The 18,332-nt window shown below is 54.0% G+C and overlaps 1 protein-coding gene across 1 annotated transcript; it reads left to right on the top strand.

The window, feature by feature from the left end:
- Window positions 1–1,217: 1,217 nt before the first annotated feature.
- On the top strand, window positions 1,218–9,926 carry CDK5RAP3 (CDK5 regulatory subunit associated protein 3). The gene is made up of 14 exons (XM_042916400.1): window positions 1,218–1,373; window positions 1,599–1,644; window positions 3,684–3,815; window positions 4,094–4,194; window positions 4,573–4,621; window positions 5,293–5,471; window positions 5,668–5,804; window positions 6,021–6,165; window positions 6,561–6,671; window positions 7,079–7,154; window positions 7,795–7,883; window positions 8,736–8,941; window positions 9,297–9,468; window positions 9,579–9,926. The coding sequence occupies exons 1-14, from the start codon at window positions 1,368–1,370 to the stop codon at window positions 9,642–9,644; spliced, it is 1,515 nt and encodes a 504-aa protein (XP_042772334.1). The 5' UTR covers window positions 1,218–1,367; the 3' UTR covers window positions 9,645–9,926.
- The last annotated feature ends 8,406 nt before the right edge of the window (window positions 9,927–18,332 follow it).

Here is an 18,332-nt window from a genome sequence, read left to right as displayed (position 1 = left end):
ACTAACCTGGTAAGTTCAAAGCCAAGAACCCCGCCTCCCCAATACCTGGTCAGCATCCTGCATCCCTGTCTCAGTTGGTGGCACTCCTAATCCAGCCACTTTACATGTCATCCTTGCTGTCTATCGCCCCCATCCACACACCCACTTGATGGCCAAGTTCTGTCCATTTCCCTCCAAAACATCTCTCAAAGCCAGCCCTTCCCCTCCTCCTCATGCCTTGTCCCAGGTCACTGACCTCTGCATGATAACTTCCAGATAGTCTCCCTGTCTCCAGTCTTATCTCCCACGAAACCATCCTCCTTGCAGTTGATTTGAACAGGTCCCTTCCTGCTTCAAAACCCTTCAAACCCTCCAGTGGCTCCTCTCTGTCAGCGGAGGTAAAGTCCAAGTTCCCTAATGAGGCTCCTCCCTATGATATGACCTTTCCACTTTTACGGCTCTTCTCTGGCCACTCCTTGCCACAAACCTTTTACTGCACAGAGGCTGGCCTGCCTTCCCGGCCGCCTTCATGAGTGTGAGACCTGATGCAGGGCCCCTCATGAAATTCTTCAACTTTTTAACAAGGGGCCCTACCTTTTCATTTTGCCCTGGACCCCACCAATTATGTTGCCAGTCCTGCCTGCCTGTTGTTCCTTGCACCCCTCTTGCAGTTTGTGGCCTCCATAGCTTTGTCTGGACGGTCTCCTCCACCCGGAACACCTCTCCCCACAGGCCCCTCTTTGTGTAGCCCTTCCTTTAAGATTCAGTTGAGGTGTTCTCTTTGGAATGCCTCCCTTGACCCTCCTTCCACCCCTTTCCTGTCCTAATCACACAACACATAGCAGGTGCTCAACACATGTCTATCAGATAAATTGAATGGGAAGGTAAAGTGTGACAAGTGCCGCAAGTGTGCGACGAGCAGTAAAGCCAGGCAAGGCAGGAAGAAGGCATTTCTAACGGCTTACAAGGCTCCAGGGTCGGCGCTAGGACCCTGTCTGCAAGCACAGTAATGCCTGCACCGTAAGCCCGGCGCCCACCTGGCCGGAAGCTGCCCGGACCAACTCTCCGGCGCCGTCTGCCGTGATCTCGCAGCCCCTGCAGCCTTTTCTCGGCGTCCCCGCCCTTCTCCAGCTCTGAGCCCGCCTCGCGTCTCCCATTGGCTGTCTTCGGTTCTCCCGCCCCTCCCGGGCTCAGCCATTCGGAGCCCCGAGGTGGGTGGGGCTTGTGGCCAGGGGTGGAGCGCGCGCCCCGATTGGCTCGGAGGAAGATGGCGACGTGGCCCGAGGAGGTCCGACCGTGCCAAAACTGAGGCTCGGCCAGGCCTGCGCTGGATTGGTTGTAGGTGGGGCTGACTTGGGTCGCCGGCCGGAAGCGGAAGTGGAGGAAAGATGCAGGTGTGGAGACAGGAGCTGGGGGAATGGGGCACTGGTCCGTCACCCCTGGACTGAGCTCAACCCGTCGGTCCCAGACCCGCTTCTCCGGCCTCCCTCCCGGGTTCGGCCCTCCCCGGCCCAACATTCTGGCCCCTCAAGGTGGCGGTTGGGCCCCGGAAATAAGCGCGCGGGTGGCACGCCCCCTCCCCGCGCTCAAGCCCCGTTTCTCGCTGTGTTTCCCGCCAGGACCATCAGCACGTGCCCATCGACATCCAGACCAGCAAGCTGCTCGGTAGGAGGGGACGCCCCGCGCAACCGCTGTCAGGGGGAAGCCCGGCCCATTGCCTCCTGTTGCCAACAGCTGGGAGCCGTGACGCCCCAAGGCCCCTGACCACTCGCCCTGTTCAATGCCCTCTGCGGTGGCTACCTGCCGGCGCTAGGAAGAGCGGGAAGGAACCATTCTTAGTCTGTACTTGACCTGCGTCTTCTACTAACACGTCATTCCTAACACGTGTTGTTAAGTCATTCAGGCATCAAGAGAGTAGTGGCTTACTTTAAAGACGGTCAGCTACTAAGCAGTAGATCTGAAATTGGAACTTAAGTTTGTCAGCCCCCAGGGTCGATGCTTTTTGTATGAAAAAAAAAAAAACTTACTTTCCTTTCGTTTTAATTCTTTTTTTAAATTTTTAATTATTTTTGAAGGAGAGAGAGACAGCATGAGCGGGGCGGGAGAGCAGAGAGAGAGAGAGGGAGACACAGAATTCGAAGCAGGCTCCAGGCTCTGAGCTGTCAGCACAGAGACTGATGTGGGGCTTGAACTCACGAACTGTGAGATCATGACCTGAGCCGAAGTCGGATGCTTAACCGACTGAGCCACCCAGGCACCCCTACCTTCCTTTCATTTTAAAAGCTTCCATCTCCCCTTGATTTTAGGAGGAAGAGAGACAGAGATCCAATTGGGAATAAAGACCTTTTAGTGGCCAGGCCATCTCCCTGCTGCCAGTATCTGATCTCTATACCTCCTCAGTTCAGAGCCAGGCAAGGATCTCTTCATTATGACTTTTCCAGGGCGAGTGCACAGCTCCTGGATTTTAAAATGCTCATTGGATGAATTGATTTGATGCTAGTTTAGTCATTAAGATGACCTCTGTTTGACTACCTCGTCCCCTTCTAGTTCTATGACATCTACAGAATTTTTCTCTCGGAAGATTTTAGAGGAATACAGCAGAAGCAGTGTAAGTGATAGCTAGCATGGGACCCCAATGTTTGGCTAGTTGACAGGTGTATTAACAAGGGCAAGGTTCTGGACTCACCACTGTGGACCATTCGGTCAGTCCTGTGCAGTGGCCACTTGATGGAGCTTCTTTAGTGTCCTTTCACATTTGTCCCAGTTCTGCAGCACCTGTGCACTCTTGCTGTATGAGCTTGTCATTGGTCATAGGAAGGACCAATGGAACAGCAACCATTCATTCAGAGTTGGCTCTACCAGGTGCTGTTTTAAGCACTTGACATTGTAAAAATGATTTTTACTAGGATTTATCGAGTCCTTGCCATGTGCTAGGCACGGTGCCCCATGTTTTACTTTCATTCCCTCTTGTGGCCAGTACCATATTATCCCCATCTTACATGTGGGGAAACCAAGGCACAGAAAGGTTAAGAGATTTGCCTAAGCAAATTGATAATCAGAAGCCAGGACCATGTGATGGCAAAGCCTAGCTCTTAGTGCTCTCCTCCTGAGGAAATGTACACGGCTCTCATCCCCCCACCCGCTCTACTAAAAACACAAATCTGGGCTCAGATTCCAGGAGGTCAGTCATATTGGTATTCTCGTGGTGCCAGGTGTTACCTAGTCTGTAGGGCGCTGTAGGTATTAGGGGCTTTGCAGTTGTTCATTCATCCGGTACTTGGCATAATCATCTTGTATTTTCCATTGTCACGGTTAATCCCAGCCCTGAGGAAGTGGAAGTTGAAAAGCATCCTCTGTCAGTAAGAAAGATATAATTACTCATGGAAGCAAAAATATTATGGAGAATTTAGAGCGGTCAAAAGTGGCACTTTGATGTCAGGACTAATTCACAGTTTTTCTTTATCCCTTCACGGAGGCAGTTGCTCTATAAAAGTCACACTGCGATGAAGTCAGGTTGCTGGAGTCTGTTTAACGCCAAGGGTCCCTTTGAGGCTCTCTTTATTCCCATCTTCCCGTGATCCCCCACACCTTAACCAATATGAACACAACTTTTAGCTGGTGTCTTAGCGTATTTCACTTGAATTAGTGACGGCGTTTTGGCTGTCATGAGTGGGAATGCTATGATTTGGGTGTTTCTCACATAGACTGGCTGGTCGACAGACGACACTGCAATCTGAAATGGCAGAGTCTGGTGTTGACCATCCGAGAGAAGATCAATGCTGCCATCCAGGACATGCCAGAGAGCGAGGAGATCGCCCAGCTGCTCTCTGGATCCTGTGAGTGATTTGGGACTACATTACTGGAGCCCCGTCTTTCCTGGAGCACTGTATATCAGCCAACCTCCTCCCTTATTGTTTAGCTTTAGGACTAATCCCTAGAGAAAGATTTATTTGGGGGGGGGGGGGGTACATGCTAGTTTCTTCCAACACACAATGGTGAAGGGGAAAGCTATGCACGCTAAGATTCTCAGCACATTCATCAGTCAGCCATGTGCCCAGCATAGGTGGGCAAGATACTATAATTCCCAGAGTCTTTGCTCTTCCTTGCTGTCTAGACATTCACTACTTCCACTGCCTAAGGATCGTGGACCTTCTCAAAGGCACCGAAGCCTCCACAAAAAATATTTTTGGCCGGTACTCTTCACAGCGAATGAAGGCAAGTGTGGCTGAAGCCGCTTAATGTGCAGCCAGACCCATCCGGTCTACAGGGTCAGAGCCTCTGGTCTCGCTGAGGGTCCGGTGGAGATGCCTACATAGCATATTTCCTGAGCTTTCTGTCCATCCCCAATGTTTATACCAAAAGTAGATCCTACCCCTGGGTTTCCATTTTCAGGCCTGCTGCTTTGGGGAATGCTCATTGGCACCACGTTGTTAAAATGAAGTGGGTGGTCCAGCCAGCGTTATGTAGAAAGGCAAGGGGTTTGCGTCTGATGTGATGTGAAGGCTGGGGGAGCTTCTCCTGTGTGCGGCTTGAGCTGAGATGTGGCTGCTCGAGTGCTATTTCGGCTCACTTCCTATTTCCGTTCTTACCCAGGATTGGCAGGAGATCGTAGCCCTGTATGAGAAGGACAACATCTATCTAGGTAAAGTGGCCCAGCCTGGGAGGCTGGAGTCCAGGGGCAGCCCACTCCCAGAGTTCTGGGACACTAGGCTTCCAGGAGGCACAGTCCGAGTGGGGGATGAGGCTGGGGTGTGAGTGTTTGCCAGGTGGGCCAAGAAATTCCCCAAAGAGTGTTGGGAGAAAGTGGAAGATCAGGCAAGTAGGGGGCTTTGCCGGGCCTGACCAGGGAAGTATGTATAGACCCAACACCACTGACCTCTTGGTGACCACCTCCCCCCTCTTCTCCACTGGGCAGAGGAAGCATGGGTCATTGGGAGGCCATATTGGATGCCTGAGAGTAATTACAGGGCTGATTGTACTTCGGGGTATGTTTCCCCCAAGTATTAATAATAATAATAGCTGATGCTTGCTGAGTATCTACTGAATGCCAGGAATCGTACTCCTGTTTCATATGGATTCTGTTAGTCCTCGTGGTAAATATTTTGGCCCCTATTTTACAGAGGAGGACTGGATTGGAGAGGATAAGGTGGCTGTGTGAGGTTCCACGGCTGGGAAGGGGAGGAATGGGGTGGGCGGTGGGGGGAGCCAGGCCGTGCTCTCTGCTGCCAGGCCTCGGTGTATTTGTGCGTGTCCCAGGGGCATGCTTGCCTTGTGGTGTGGGCGTCTGGGGTGAATTTCCTGGGCCCTTCGCAGTGGAACTCTCTAGCCTCCTGGTTCGGAATGTCAACTACGAGATCCCTTCACTGAAGAAGCAGATCGCCAAATGCCAGCAGCTGCAGCAAGAATATAGTCGCAAGGAGGAGGAGGGCCAGGCAGGGGCCACCGAGATGCGAGAGCAGTTCTACCACTCATGCAAGCAGTACGGCATCACGGTGAGCAGGAGGGCTCCTGGGGCCTCTTGGCCTGAGCCCAGCTCCTTGGCTTCTGGGAAAGGTTCCCTTCTCGGCCCGGTTGCACCCTTCTTGGGCCAGTGTCTCACCCATCTCCAGTCTCCGGGCATTTTCTTTAACCCACTGGGCTCCGCTTCCCACCACTCCTGTCTTAGCCTCCCTCGTCCATCCTCTTTAGGGAGACAACGTCCGGAGAGAACTGCTGGCCCTGGTGAAGGACCTGCCGAGTCAGCTGGCTGAGATCGGGGCCGGGGCCCAGTCTCTGGGCGAAGCCATTGACCTCTACCAGGCCTGTGTGGGGTTTGTGTGTGAAAGGTAAAGGACCTCTTTCTCTCCAGCAGCGGGGACAGTTGACCTATTTTTCCTGCTGTCCTCTCTTCTCTGCTTGTGTTTTCGGACATGACATTTGAGTTTAATTTTACATACGTGAACCTGTGGAAGCCTTGCCCATCTGGCCGCAGGGCTCAGGGTGGCGCCCGGTGGGGCTCTGTGAGTGGGCAGTGGGAGGGTCAGTCTGGTGCTCCGTTGCAGCCCCACGGAGCAGGTGCTGCCGATGCTGCGATTCGTGCAGAGGCGGGGAAACGCCACGGTGTACGAATGGAGGACGGGGACCGAGCCCTCTGTGGTAGAGCGGCCGCACCTCGAGGAGCCTCCTGAGCCGGTGGAAGAAGACGCGGTAAGATGATAAGCGAAGTGAGAGCTGCTTCCTCACCCCCCCCACACAGCTCCACCCCTCCCCACCCCACCCTGACTGAGTTCAGAGTCTCAGAAGGAAAAAAAGAAGAGACTATGCATAGAAGGGTCCAGGGGGGCCCTGTTCCTTTAATTTTCTGGCCTCCTTGAGGCCAGAGTGTAGATGAGCACTGAAGAGGCTCAGTGAGCCTGTTCGCTTTAATCTAGGAATCCTTCGGCCCCGTGAACTCTGAAGTCGGGGCGGTCCTTTGGGGAGCGCTGAGGCCACTGCACTTGAACAGTGTGCCAGTGCCCCTTCCAGGGGCAGCTGAGGCCCCTGGGGAAGGCCCCTTTGCTTTCACCCACTTTCTTTGAGCTAACACTTTTTTCCCCTTCTAGATTGACTGGGGTGACTTTGGGGTGGAGATGGCTTCTGAAGGGACGGACTCTGGCATCTCTGCCCAGGCTGCCGAAATCGACTGGGGCATCTCCCTGGAATCGGACTCGAAGGTTAGGACGCTCTCACAGTCCATCCCTCTGAGAACTTTTCTGTGATCACTGCTTTGGTGATAAAAGAAGCGTTGTCTGTCTCTAAAGGCATTTCTTAAAGTCCCTAGCTTTCAGACCAGATTGGCAGGGGGAGGCAGTTTCCACAGTGACATATCCCAGGTTTGACATTTTTCTCCTGGCATTTGGGGCAAGGTGTCAGGTACAGGCAGGTGGTAATTCTAAGCAGGGATGAGAGTGGCAGCATACATGGGCCCCCTGCCATCTTTACCACCTATGTCAGGGCTGTAAGTCCTTCATACAGTTGAAATGTGTAGGCCTTGGACTTATCAAGGGCTTTGGTTTGTTCCGGCTCCCTTTGCTGGGGAAGATTCTTGCAACCCTGCCAGGGTTCTTTGCTTTCTACCTAGGAAACTGGGGGCGATGGGATAGACTGGGGAGACGATGCCGCTTTGCAGATCACAGTGCTAGAAGCTGGAACCCAGGGTAAGTGCAGCCCTCCCTGTAGCCCTGGCAGAAGTGAGTGCTCAAAAGCCAGCCACCCTGCCCCCCGCCCCCCAACGTGTCTCTAGAAACAAAGAAGAAATGCACTTGCCAAGATTGGGCTTCTCACACATTTAACTGTTTTCTCAAAATCTTGATGATGACGTGAGTGTGGAGGAACATTATAAGTCTGGAAGCTCTCAACTTTTGAGATCCCAAATATGGGTCACCTTTCCTGGTGGGAGGTTCCTGGAGGGCTGCTGGACTTGGAGGTGTGACCTGACCCCCTGCCCACTGCTGGAGAGGATGCAGCAGCGATCTGAGCCGCTAGAGGGCGGTGCAGGATGAAACTTCGCGGCCTACCAGAGCAGAGGAGGCCTTTCCTAGCCCTGAACCCAGCTCTGTGGGGGGGCACCCCCCCCCTCCCTCCGGCCCCGTTGTCACAGACTGGCGGCCTGTAGTAGTGGCTGGTAGTAGTGTCCGGTTAGGGAAAGGGTAACCCTATCCTCCTGGGATGAGATCGATAGTAGCTTTAGGGCAATGGGTTTGTGTCCATATTAACCCACCAGAACCTCTCGAACTTGAGGGTCTTTTTCTGTGGTCCTCAGCAACTTTATCACTTCTCTGTCTCTCCTCCTGGCAGCTCCAGAAGGTGTTGCTAAGGGCCCAGATGCCCTGACACTTCTTGAATACCCTGAGACCCGGAATCAGTTCATTGATGAGCTCATGGAGGTACCTTCGTCCTCTGGGAGGACGCTTCCTCTTTGTATTAATCTCCGCCTGTTGCCTTCCCAGTGGACTGCTGGCTGGTGAGGTCCTCGTCAAAGTTCTTAGTCCCCACCTATTCCCTTTTCTTTCTGCTCAGAGAGGCCCCTCTTAGCCTCCAGGACAGAGAAGGACAAAGGGATCAAGTTTCTAAGGTAGAATAAGAGTGACAAGACATGCGGCTGGTTCCCAGATTCTTCCCAGCCTTTTCTTAATCCAGGGCTTCTCAGATGTGGATTCCTGTTCCCTGAATTTCATTCCTCACAGAGAGAAAATACCTTCACTGGGGCAGAGAGAACCCGTTGAATCTGTGTGTCCTTATTATCCATACACTGGGAGGAAGGAGAGGTGTCCAGGGCTTGAGAGGGCCTGAGATAGGAGTAGGGGACAGAAGAATGACAGTGAGAGGCTGCCTCAAGGTCTCACATTATAAATCTTTTTTTTTTTTTTAATATTTTTTTATTTTTGAGAAAGAGAGAGAGAGTGTGAGCCGGGGAGGGACAGAGAGAAGAGAGAGACACAGAATCCGAAGCAGGCTCCAGGCTCTGAGCTGTCAGCACAGAGCTGGACATGGGGCTCAAACTCAGGCACCGTGAGATCCTGACCTGGCCGAAGTTGGACACTTAACTGACTGAGCCACCCAGGCGCCCCATCAAGCTCTCACATTATAGTTGCTAAGTTTTTAGCAGTAAAAGTATTCAGAGGAAATAACACCTTCTCACCCAGAGTCCAACCCTCACGTCTCATTCTTGCGTTTTGAGCATCTGAGAACATCTGAGTTCTCTTCTTGGTTTCAACCAGATCCTCTTCTGCCCTCAGCTCGAGATCTTCTTGACCCAGAGAGCCGTGGAGATGAGCGAGGAGGCAGACATCTTGTCCGTGAGCCAGTTCCAGCTGGCTCCCGCCATCCTGCAGGGCCAGACCAAAGCAAAGATGGTTACCATGGTGTCAGCGCTGCAGGATCTGATCGGCCGGCTCACCAGTCTTCGAATGCAACACCTGTTTATGATCCTGGCCTCACCAAGGTCTGGTTTCCCCCTTGACGTCGGGCTGTTCCGGAGCGTGATGTGGGGCTCTGCCGTCTTGAGCAGCCCCGACTCCTTGTGTTCCTCTTCTCCATGACCCCCCAGAGCTCTTCTCTGCCTCCCATAGCGGTGCTGTCACGGTTGGGATCAGGGGTTGTCTTGGGGCAAGATGGCTGTGCTTCCCAAGTAGGACAGGGGAGCTGGGAGCACTGTACCTCGCAAAGGAGGAGTTGAAGGGTGTGGAGGCTGAGAGGCCTGCTAGGGATTTGGTTTCCTGAGCCTCACCTTTCCCAGCAGCTGAACGGGGATGCTCGGGGTTGCTCGGCCGCACCCCTTACCTGAATACCCTGCACAGGTATGTGGACCGAGTGACTGAGTTTCTCCAGCAGAAGCTGAAGCAGTCCCAGCTTCTGGCTTTGAAGAAGGAGCTGATGGTGCAGAAGCAGCAGGAAGCGCTTCAGGAGCAGGCGGCCCTGGAGCCCAAGTTGGATCTGCTGCTGGAGAAGACCAAGGAGCTGCAGAAGCTGGTGAGACCGGAAAGGCAGACCTGCCAAGCAGGTGGGGGACTCCCAGTTTCTACACAGCAAGGCACCCCTGCCTCTCTGCTTCCCACCCACTTGGTACCTCTGTCTTTCAGATCGAAGCTGACATTTCCAAGAGGTACAGTGGGCGCCCCGTGAACCTGATGGGAACCTATCTGTGACAGCCCCCACATTCTACCTTCCCGGCTTCCCAGCCTTCAGGAAGGGGGGTGCGACAGCCAGGGCTGATGCGGCAGGGCCCTTCCGGGCCAGAGACCAAGTGATTGGAGGATGGAAGGCCGCATGAAGGAGCTGTCACCTAGATGGTGACCTTGACCCTCACTGTATTTTCTGGCAAGAAGCTATCTTGATTGGCCCTGTTGCCTGTCAGCCTGCAACCCCAGTTTCTGGTCCTTCTCATCATCTAGTTGGACTTAATAAAAGAGGAAGAGACTCTTGCTTCACCACTGACAGTTTCTGCTTCTCTGGGCCTTGAGTCAAGGCCGTGCACCTGTTTGCCTGGGGTTCTTGATCGAGTGGGTTCCCTAGGCCATCAGCTGTTCCTGTGGAGTCCTGGGTTAGAGACTCTCCCTCTTTGCCTCTGGTGACAGGGAGGGCCCCCGATGAGCATCTACAAGTGGTTCAGCAAGCTCTGGGGTAGCTGAGTCTGCTGGGCCCCTTTCTCTCCATGGCCAGGCCAGACTGCCCAACTTGGGCCAGAAAGCCAAGGGGAACAGTCGAGTGGCAGCCTTGTTGGAGCCAGCGAAGCTGTATTTTCCTTTTAATCACAGCTCACCTCCAGGCAGGGGGAAAATGCGGTTTGGGGAGGAAGGGTCTGATAAACAAGGTGGAGACAGGAGTTGTCACCTTCACTAGCCGCCTGTCCGCTTCCTGCCCGTAACTGCCCGCACTGTGATTGGGTAGAGCCCACCCCGGGATGGCGCCCCTCTCCCAAGCCACCTACCCATCCCCATTTCCCAGGAAGGGTAGGGGTTGGGGGTGGCCGGCAATTCGATTTTAATTTCATAGCAGAGCAGTTGATTCATGGCTCTTTGTCGCTGGCGTTGACTCCCGTAATGACTTTCCATCAAAATGAAAAGTGGAGTGACACCACTCATTATTCCTGCTGCTTGTTATCTCAGTTCTGGGGAGGGCCGCCCCCTCCCCGCTGCCTTTCAGCCGTCCCGGACAGTGAGTGATGGCCCCTATTAATCACCGACCCCGCGGACTCCGGCGGACACACGCTATCCGAAGGAGAGAGAGATAAGGCAGCATGAACTGCTCGAAGCCGCTCCTATCAATTAATGTCAGCCCGTCGCTTCCCCCCAATCTTTGCCTGTTCACCTCCTTTTGGAGGAATTGGGGGCTGGAATTAGTCTAGGAATTGGAAAAGGGAAAACATCGGTGTGGAATGTCGAGGTAAAACCGTCCTTAAGGTCAAAGGACACAGAGGGGACTGCGCGGGCTGCACCCTGCCCTCGGCCGCCGTGAAGGCGCCCGGCCTAGGGGGCTGTCTGCGTCTCTTCGTCCCTTTCCCTCTGAGAGGGTGGCCGCCAGCTCCTGCCCCACCTGTTTAGCTGCCGGCTGCACTGGCCTTCCGGCCTGCCTCTTGCAGCAGCCATCAGCTCACCCAGGCATGCCGCCCTCGCCCGCTCTCCTGTCCCTCGTCCAATCACCAGCTGCTACACAGACACTATTGCTTCCAGGCACCGTGAGGTAGGGAGAAGCCCTGTGGACCACGTGACTGCAGCAGGCTGGGTTTGGGCCTCAAAAGCTCTTGCTCCTCGTCCTTCCAGAGGGGCACCTCGCCTGCCTTCTCTGCCCTGCCTGGGGCCAATGGCAGGAAGTCACACAGGCTGAGGTTTGGCCATCTTCGCAGGAGGGGAAGTGGGTTTAGATAAAAAGGGTTCTCTCTGCAGATTTTGGCCACGTTGCTAAGCGGTGTGGTTAGGGGACTGTTCTCTCTCGGAGGGATTAGGCCTGGTTCGCTGTTTACCTGGTAAAGCGAAGGCCCGCTCCAGGCTGGTGTAAATTGTTTCTTAAAAGCCTTTAACCCCATAAGGAACCTTTAGCTCCAGCTGCCTTTGGCCCGGGCCTCGCTTCCTGGGGCCTCACTTTCCCGACCACCCTGACACACCGAGACCCTGCCTGGCTCTTTTACCCCGCGGGAGGAGAGTCGTGCAGATCCGCCCCCAGGTCTCCCCTAGCAGTTGGGTTCCTGCTGGCTTTTCTCTGGCTTGCCTGACAGAATCCATCATGGCGATGAAACGAGTTAATATACACAGGGGCCTTAGAGTGGTGCCAGGCACAGAGTAAGCGCTCCTGGGCAAATGCGAGCTCATTTCCGGGGTGTGACGTAATGGCGCGGGACTCTTCATCCCCGTCTAACTTGCCTTCCTGGAAGGGAATGGTGAGAGGCTCCCTTGGAGCTTGAGGACCAACTTCTGAGCAGTCAGGTTTCTGGGGCTGCCAAGAAAATGGCAGAGGGGGAGGGGGAGGAGGTGGGCTGAGATTTTCTGTTAGTTTGATGTGAATTGTAGTGCCAAGAGCTCCCCCTGCTTTTGTGTTCACTTTTACGCCACCTTTTTCCAGAGAAGATTTCAGGCTGTCACCGCTCAGCCAACTGGTCACCCTGCTTCACTTTTTTTTTTTTTTTTAATTTTTTTTTTACATTTATTTATCTCTGAGAGACAGAGCACAAGTGGGGGAGGGGCAGAAAGAGAATGAGACACAGAATCTGAAACAGGCTCCAGGCTCTGAGCTGACAGCACAGAGCCCGATGCGGGGCTCGAACTCACAAGCTCGAGATCATGACCTGAGCAGAAGTCTGATGCCCAACCAACTGAGCCACCCAGGCACCCCCTGGTCACCCTGCTTCAGACAAAGAGGCAGAATCACTTTTCCTAGATCCTCCCTCCCTGCTAAACCCAGCTGCCTAGGCCCCACCACCGGCTCTCGGCTCATGACCGTGACCATGGGCTGAGCGGACTGCTAATGACTGTCCATCTGGGATCTGGCTGCCCACTAAGGGCTTGCCAAGGACATCTAGAACCAGTTTCTCATTGCCAGTGTGGGGCAGGGGTTACCTGCGTCATCCACACAGGAAACCTCACCCATTGAAAGAATTCCCTGCTTCAGAGAACTGGCCTGGAGCTGAGGACCAAAGGAAAGCCATCCCAGGATGGCAGGAGCTGACTGTGGCCTGGCGTGGAGTCCTGCTCACTCACTCGTGCGCACCCGCCCCTCCCCTTTCTCTCCCCCTCGTTAATTCCCCAGATGTTGCTTACACAGTTTCTCCTCTAGAAACACAGGTCCTGTGGCTCTTCCCTGCCTCTCTGACACCTGCTTGTCCTGTTACTAATTTTTATTTCATCTTGTAATTGCCACCTATTATCCTCTCCTCCGCACTCCTGTACACGCACGTACAAAATCTGATAATGGTAATAGGTTAGGAAGAAAGCAAGCAAGGCGTCATGATGATTAGCACGTTGTCTAGATCCGGACGGCCCGGGTCAAATCCTGGCTACCATGTGATCTTGGACACGGCCCAGGACCTCTCTGTGCCTCATTTCCTTCACCTATAAAATGAGAACAAGAGATACTACCGCCCTCCGGGTAGGGAGCTGTGGTGTATACAACACCTAGGTGGTCCCTGGTCCAGTAGGACTCCAATGTCAGCTGTTGTGAGAGGGGACGGACCAGAAATAACCAGGACTGAGGTTAGAAACTTGTGCTTGGGGCCTAGCTGTGTGTCTCAGATATCCCAGCAGGTCCCAGACCAAACTCATAATCTTCCCCATTCTGTCCTTCATCCCTCTCTGATATTTCCTATCTCTGCCAGTTGGCAGGCTCCAAGCCTCTGCTTTGTCACCCCAATCATTCCCCTGCTTAGAAACTCTAATGCCCCCTTAGCTCCCTAAACTCCTAAAGTGGCGGGCCAGCCCTTGGTAATCAGATCTCCATCTCCCTTCCAGCCTGGGTATCCATCCAAGACACCAAACCCACATGTGTCCCCAAAGCCCCAACCCTCTTCTTGGCCCTCTCAAGGCCTTCCTGCCCCCCCCCCGCCCCCCTGGGCTCAGATATGACCCAAATACCTCCCTCTGTGGACATTTCCAGGCTCCGACAGAATTAGCCCCTCCTCCTCAGCAGCATCCCTGAAGCCTCGTGGAGATGCCCTTCAGAGCGCCTGTCACCACATCCCGGTGACCTCCTGACATCTGTGCCCCAACCAGAGCTGCCTAAGGATAGGGACTGGGTCTTGCTCACTTGTGTGTTCCCGTTGGAATCTCAAAATTAACTTCTCCGAACTTCAGTTGTCTTCACGATCTCTAAAGTGACTTTGACCTCTAAAATATTACGATCATGTGGCTCCCCAGTTAGCAAAAAGGAAGAGTCCCACAGAGCACTACAAGTTAGGAAGAAAACTAGGTTTAAGTAGGCTTTTAAAATGGACCGGTGGTCAAACTAAAATTCCCTTCTGCATGCTTTCCAGTGAGAGCCTCTGCCCTGAGCATCATCTGGGCTCCTTCCCTCCTCTCTCCCTGCTTAGCCGAGGGCTCTCCTAGAGAGCAGAGGAAAGGGCTGTTGTCCTACCCTCTTGGAGACACCACAGCTTCTGCTCCGAAGCTGGGGCCAGTCCCCAGCCCCCACTACTGAATGGGGCTCAGATGCCTTCCTGCCCCCACAGATCCCAGAGCCCAGCAGGAGGGTGTCAAGCCGGCCCCAGGGCTTCGGAGGCTGGCCGGGGTGCCAGCCGACCGACCCCGCAGACCCGCCTGTCCTCCAGGTGCCCTTCCTCTCAGCTGATGGGCAGGGCCTCCCTGAGTAAATTGGCCCTGAGTAAACTCTGCCTGCCACCCCTCTACTCATTCCCCAGGCTTCAAAGAAAACCAGTTTGAATATTTAAACTTCTCCTGTGTGTCTAATAAAAAGTTCTGCACTATTTAACGGCCCAGCTATCCATTACTGTCGGGAGCTGCCCTCTCCCTCCCAACCTGCCCCTCCCTCCCTCTCGCCCAAACCACGTGCAGCAAAGCCATTTGTCAAAGCGCTCCCGCCGCGGGCTGCGCTCGGCTGTGTCTGGAAGGACAAGCCGCCCCACAGGGGAAGGTGGGAATGAATAAAGGGGCTATGCAAATTGCTGCTTAATCTGCAGAGAAACACCCAGGCTTTGGGGAGACGCTCATTACTTCTTTTAACTGTGATTAACGGGCAAATTAAACCCAAGCCCTTAACTCTCTCCTGGCAGAGGACTTGAACGCAGAGCCCTGGGCTGGTGAGGGTGGAGGGAGGCTCTGACCTGGAGCTGCCGCCCTAGGGGCTGGGACGGAGGAACATGAGCGCTGCCCCTTAACCTGCCCCAGTGTTGTCACACTGTCCATTGTCGGTGGGGTTGGAAGGAGGGAGCCCCAATGACAGGGTGAAGATACACTTGACAGGGGGAAGGAGGACTTGGTGGTCTCTTCGGGGATTTTTTTTTTCAGCCCCTCCAGAAAGAACAGGTAGTGACCCTGGGATTTGCTGCCCTTCTTTCCCCCACCAAAAAAAAAAAAAAAAAAAAAAAAAGGACCCTGGGTGGCTCAATCGGTTAAGCGTCTGACTTCGGCTCAGGTCATGATCTCACAGTTTGTGAGTCCGAGCCCCGTGTCGGGTTCTGCGCAGACAGCCGAGAACCGGGAACCTGCTTTGAATTCTGTGTCTCCCTCTCTCTCTCTGTCCCTCCCCCGCTTGTGCTCACGTGCTCGCTCTTTCTCAGTATCTCTCCCTCTCTCTCAAAAATAAATAAACATTAAAAAAAAAAAAAGGCGAGAAAATCTCTTGGGACTTTGCCACAACAAACTGAAGATATGACCTAAAAGGTTCCTGGTCAGACCAGCTCCAACCTGGTCCTGGAAAAGCATGTACAAGGAACCTCCAGATGTTCAACTCCAAAACTGACCTTGAGGCTGATTAGGCCAGGGGAAGGGGGAAGAGGTAAAGGAGAAAGGTGGAGGGGGGGTGCTTTCATGGGACTAGAGACCTGGGAATAGTCTGACAAGTTACACAGTTTATAGGCATACACAGGGAGATACCGAAGTTTACTCCATCTGTGTGTGTGTGTGTGTGTGTGTGTGTGTGTGCGTTCAGATAATCTGACCCAGCTCATAACACACAGTTGACCACTTTAACCCTTTTCGAGTGTACAATTCATGGGCATTAAGTACATTCACATTGTTGTGCAACCATCCCCACCACCCATTCTGTCTGTTTTTGCAGGTGACTGAGCCGTTCTGTAATACCTATCATCACCTCTAACCAACAGCAACAAGCAAAGCAGAACTCGGAAGGTAGGAAAGTTTTGCTTGAAATCGAGACAATTGGGGAACGCCCGGAGGAACTCTGGGGCGGTGGAAGCAGAGGCCTGGGGCGGTGGAAGCAGAAGCCTGAGGCTCCAGAGGAGGTTTGGGTGGAAACCCTGTAGGGACTCCCCGTTAAATGCAAGTCCCCTAAGCCTGAGTGATTAGGAGGTGAAAGATGACATACAACGGTGACAGACTGTCTGTCAACCTGACGGGGCCGTGGAGAGACGTGGCCCCGTATTTTATTTTGTCGGAGAGTGGATCAGTAGGTCTGTCATAGAAACCAGGCCTGACAGCACGCTCAGTGACTCTGCTCCTTTTCCTTAACTCCTGCAGCCCAGCTCCACCATCTATTAAAACATCCTGGGCTGTCAGGGATATTAAAAGGCTCTGTCACTCCTTCTTAAAACAGTCATAAATACAATCTGGACATGAGCATTTGGGCAGGAGCCCCGGTGCTGAATGGGAAGAGACAACAGCAGGTAGGCCTGCCTTTCTTGACAGCTGAGGCTCTGGCACCATTCAAACGGGGACCCGTGGACTAATCTCCTTTTTCTCTCCAATACAAGAATCAAGGCCGTCTTCAACATCTGCTGAGGCCTGGCATTCTGAAGCCACTGCTCTCGAGGATGGGATGTGGCCTTTGTTAGCATGAACACAGCACCCCCCCCACACCCCGACTTCTCACTGGTGCCTGGTGCACTGAAAGAGCACCTGTTCTAAACGTCTGCTTGTGCAGCCCCGCCCCCTAGGCCTCCCCAGGCAGCGCAATGGGGGAAGGAACAAAAAGGTAATAAGAGAGCCCTAAGTTCTTCCTCCATGATGGAGTTTGCCTCCGGTCTCTCTTCTACCTTCCCTGCCCCATGTAACCTCGGGGCTGACCCACCTCGGTAGGAAGAGACTTGTTGGGGACCAGAAGCCGACCTGAGGCTTTCCAGTGGGTTCCCCCACTGGAATGCAAGCTGGAACTTGTAACCTTGCAAATTGGAGGACCCCAGTCAGTCTGGAATCCTTGATTCTCTCCAAGCTATGAGATCACAGCTCTTTCTGCCCGGGGACTGCTAGCCTGAAAACAGGGAGGCCTCTTCCTTTCTATGTATTTGACAAGAACACGCGGTCTCTGACTGCTTGCTAGGAGCTGGCGCCTCTTTTCAAGAGGATCCTGTTTGATGGAGGGGGTTCCTCTGGCTCGCAGCAGTTGTAGAGCCCAAGATCAGGCACAATCAATCCCCTGGCAAATTCTGACGCTGGGCTGCATCTCTGTCCACGGGGCTGGGTATTCACCAAATGCCTAGTTTGCTAAAACATACCACAGGCCCTGTCCGTGACCTTCTGCGTTGGCATCAGGGCAGCACCCAGGACCTTGGTGCCTTGAGCTGTCCTGTCTTCTGCACCCCCAGTGTGCGATGGCCAGAATCACTTCCCACCGGGGATTCCACTTAGCTTTGGCTATTTTTTAAACCACGGAATGTGGTGTTTTCAACAAAATTACCTTCTCGGCAGCTTTTTCCAAATAGTTCAAGTCAAGAAGTGTCAGATTGTTATCTTTTCTTTCTACAGTATTTATTAAAAGCCTGCCTTATTTTATGGTGCCGCCCCAGAGACCACAACTAGCCCTGTGTGTGGAGGGAAGAGGAACACAGGTTTCTACCTAATACAAGGAAGCCCTTTCTGACAGCCAGAGGTGCCCACAAGGCCCAAGTGAGGAAGTCACCATCACGGAGGACCTTGGGCTGACACCGGATCGGTATCCGGTGGGGCCACCGCAGAGGTTGGGCGATTGGGTGGATGTGACTCTGAGATTCAGTGGTTTGGGGTACTTGGTACGTCCAGGAGCTGGACAAGGCCTAGCAGCTGTTCACCAGCTGCCTTCCATGTGGCCATCTTGCAAATTTACTCCCAGATGGTCGGACCCCTCACCCTCCAAGGTCGTTGGGCCGGCTGCAGGGTAGTGGGCCAGCCCTTCTTTGCTCTAGTAGCCCTCAGGCGGGACGTGGAGAGGAGGAGAGAGGTGAGAAAGGAGCAGAGCTCTCTCCTCTCTCGCTCATGGGGCTTCCACTGCCCCCCTCCCCCACCCCCCCTTCACCTGCCCTGCATTTTCCCTCCCTCTTTTGGTCTCTTAACCCTCCCCCCATCTCCATGGCGATAAAAGGGGAGGTGGGGTAGGCTGTGCCCTGTATTTTGAGTCGCTCCACAATAGCCCCTTTCTCTGGAGACACAGGGGCTGCCTGTGGAACTAATCTCCCCCTGCCCATCAGCTCACAAAGGACCAGGGAAGCCCCTCCCTCAGCCAGGCCGCCCTCGGTGACCCCAAGCCCGTTTCCGGGTGCGCTTCCAGCCCTCCGGGGCCTGCAGCTGGGCCTCTCTCACGGGATCCTGCATGCAGGCGGGGTCGCCCCGGCTGACCTCCCCCGAGGACAGAGGTCAAGCCCCTTCTCGGGTCTCTGATGTGATTGGAAGGTTGCCGAGGCAGGGGGACGGGGAGGAGAGGGGGAGGGGACCTTCTCTTTTAATGTAAAATTGAAAGAC

The sequence above is a fragment of the Panthera leo genome, chromosome E1 (genome assembly GCF_018350215.1).
Source record: "Panthera leo isolate Ple1 chromosome E1, P.leo_Ple1_pat1.1, whole genome shotgun sequence".
Lineage (NCBI taxonomy): Eukaryota > Metazoa > Chordata > Mammalia > Carnivora > Felidae > Panthera > Panthera leo.
Note: the sequence above shows the minus strand (reverse complement) of the source record. Positions and strands in the feature narration are given on the sequence as shown.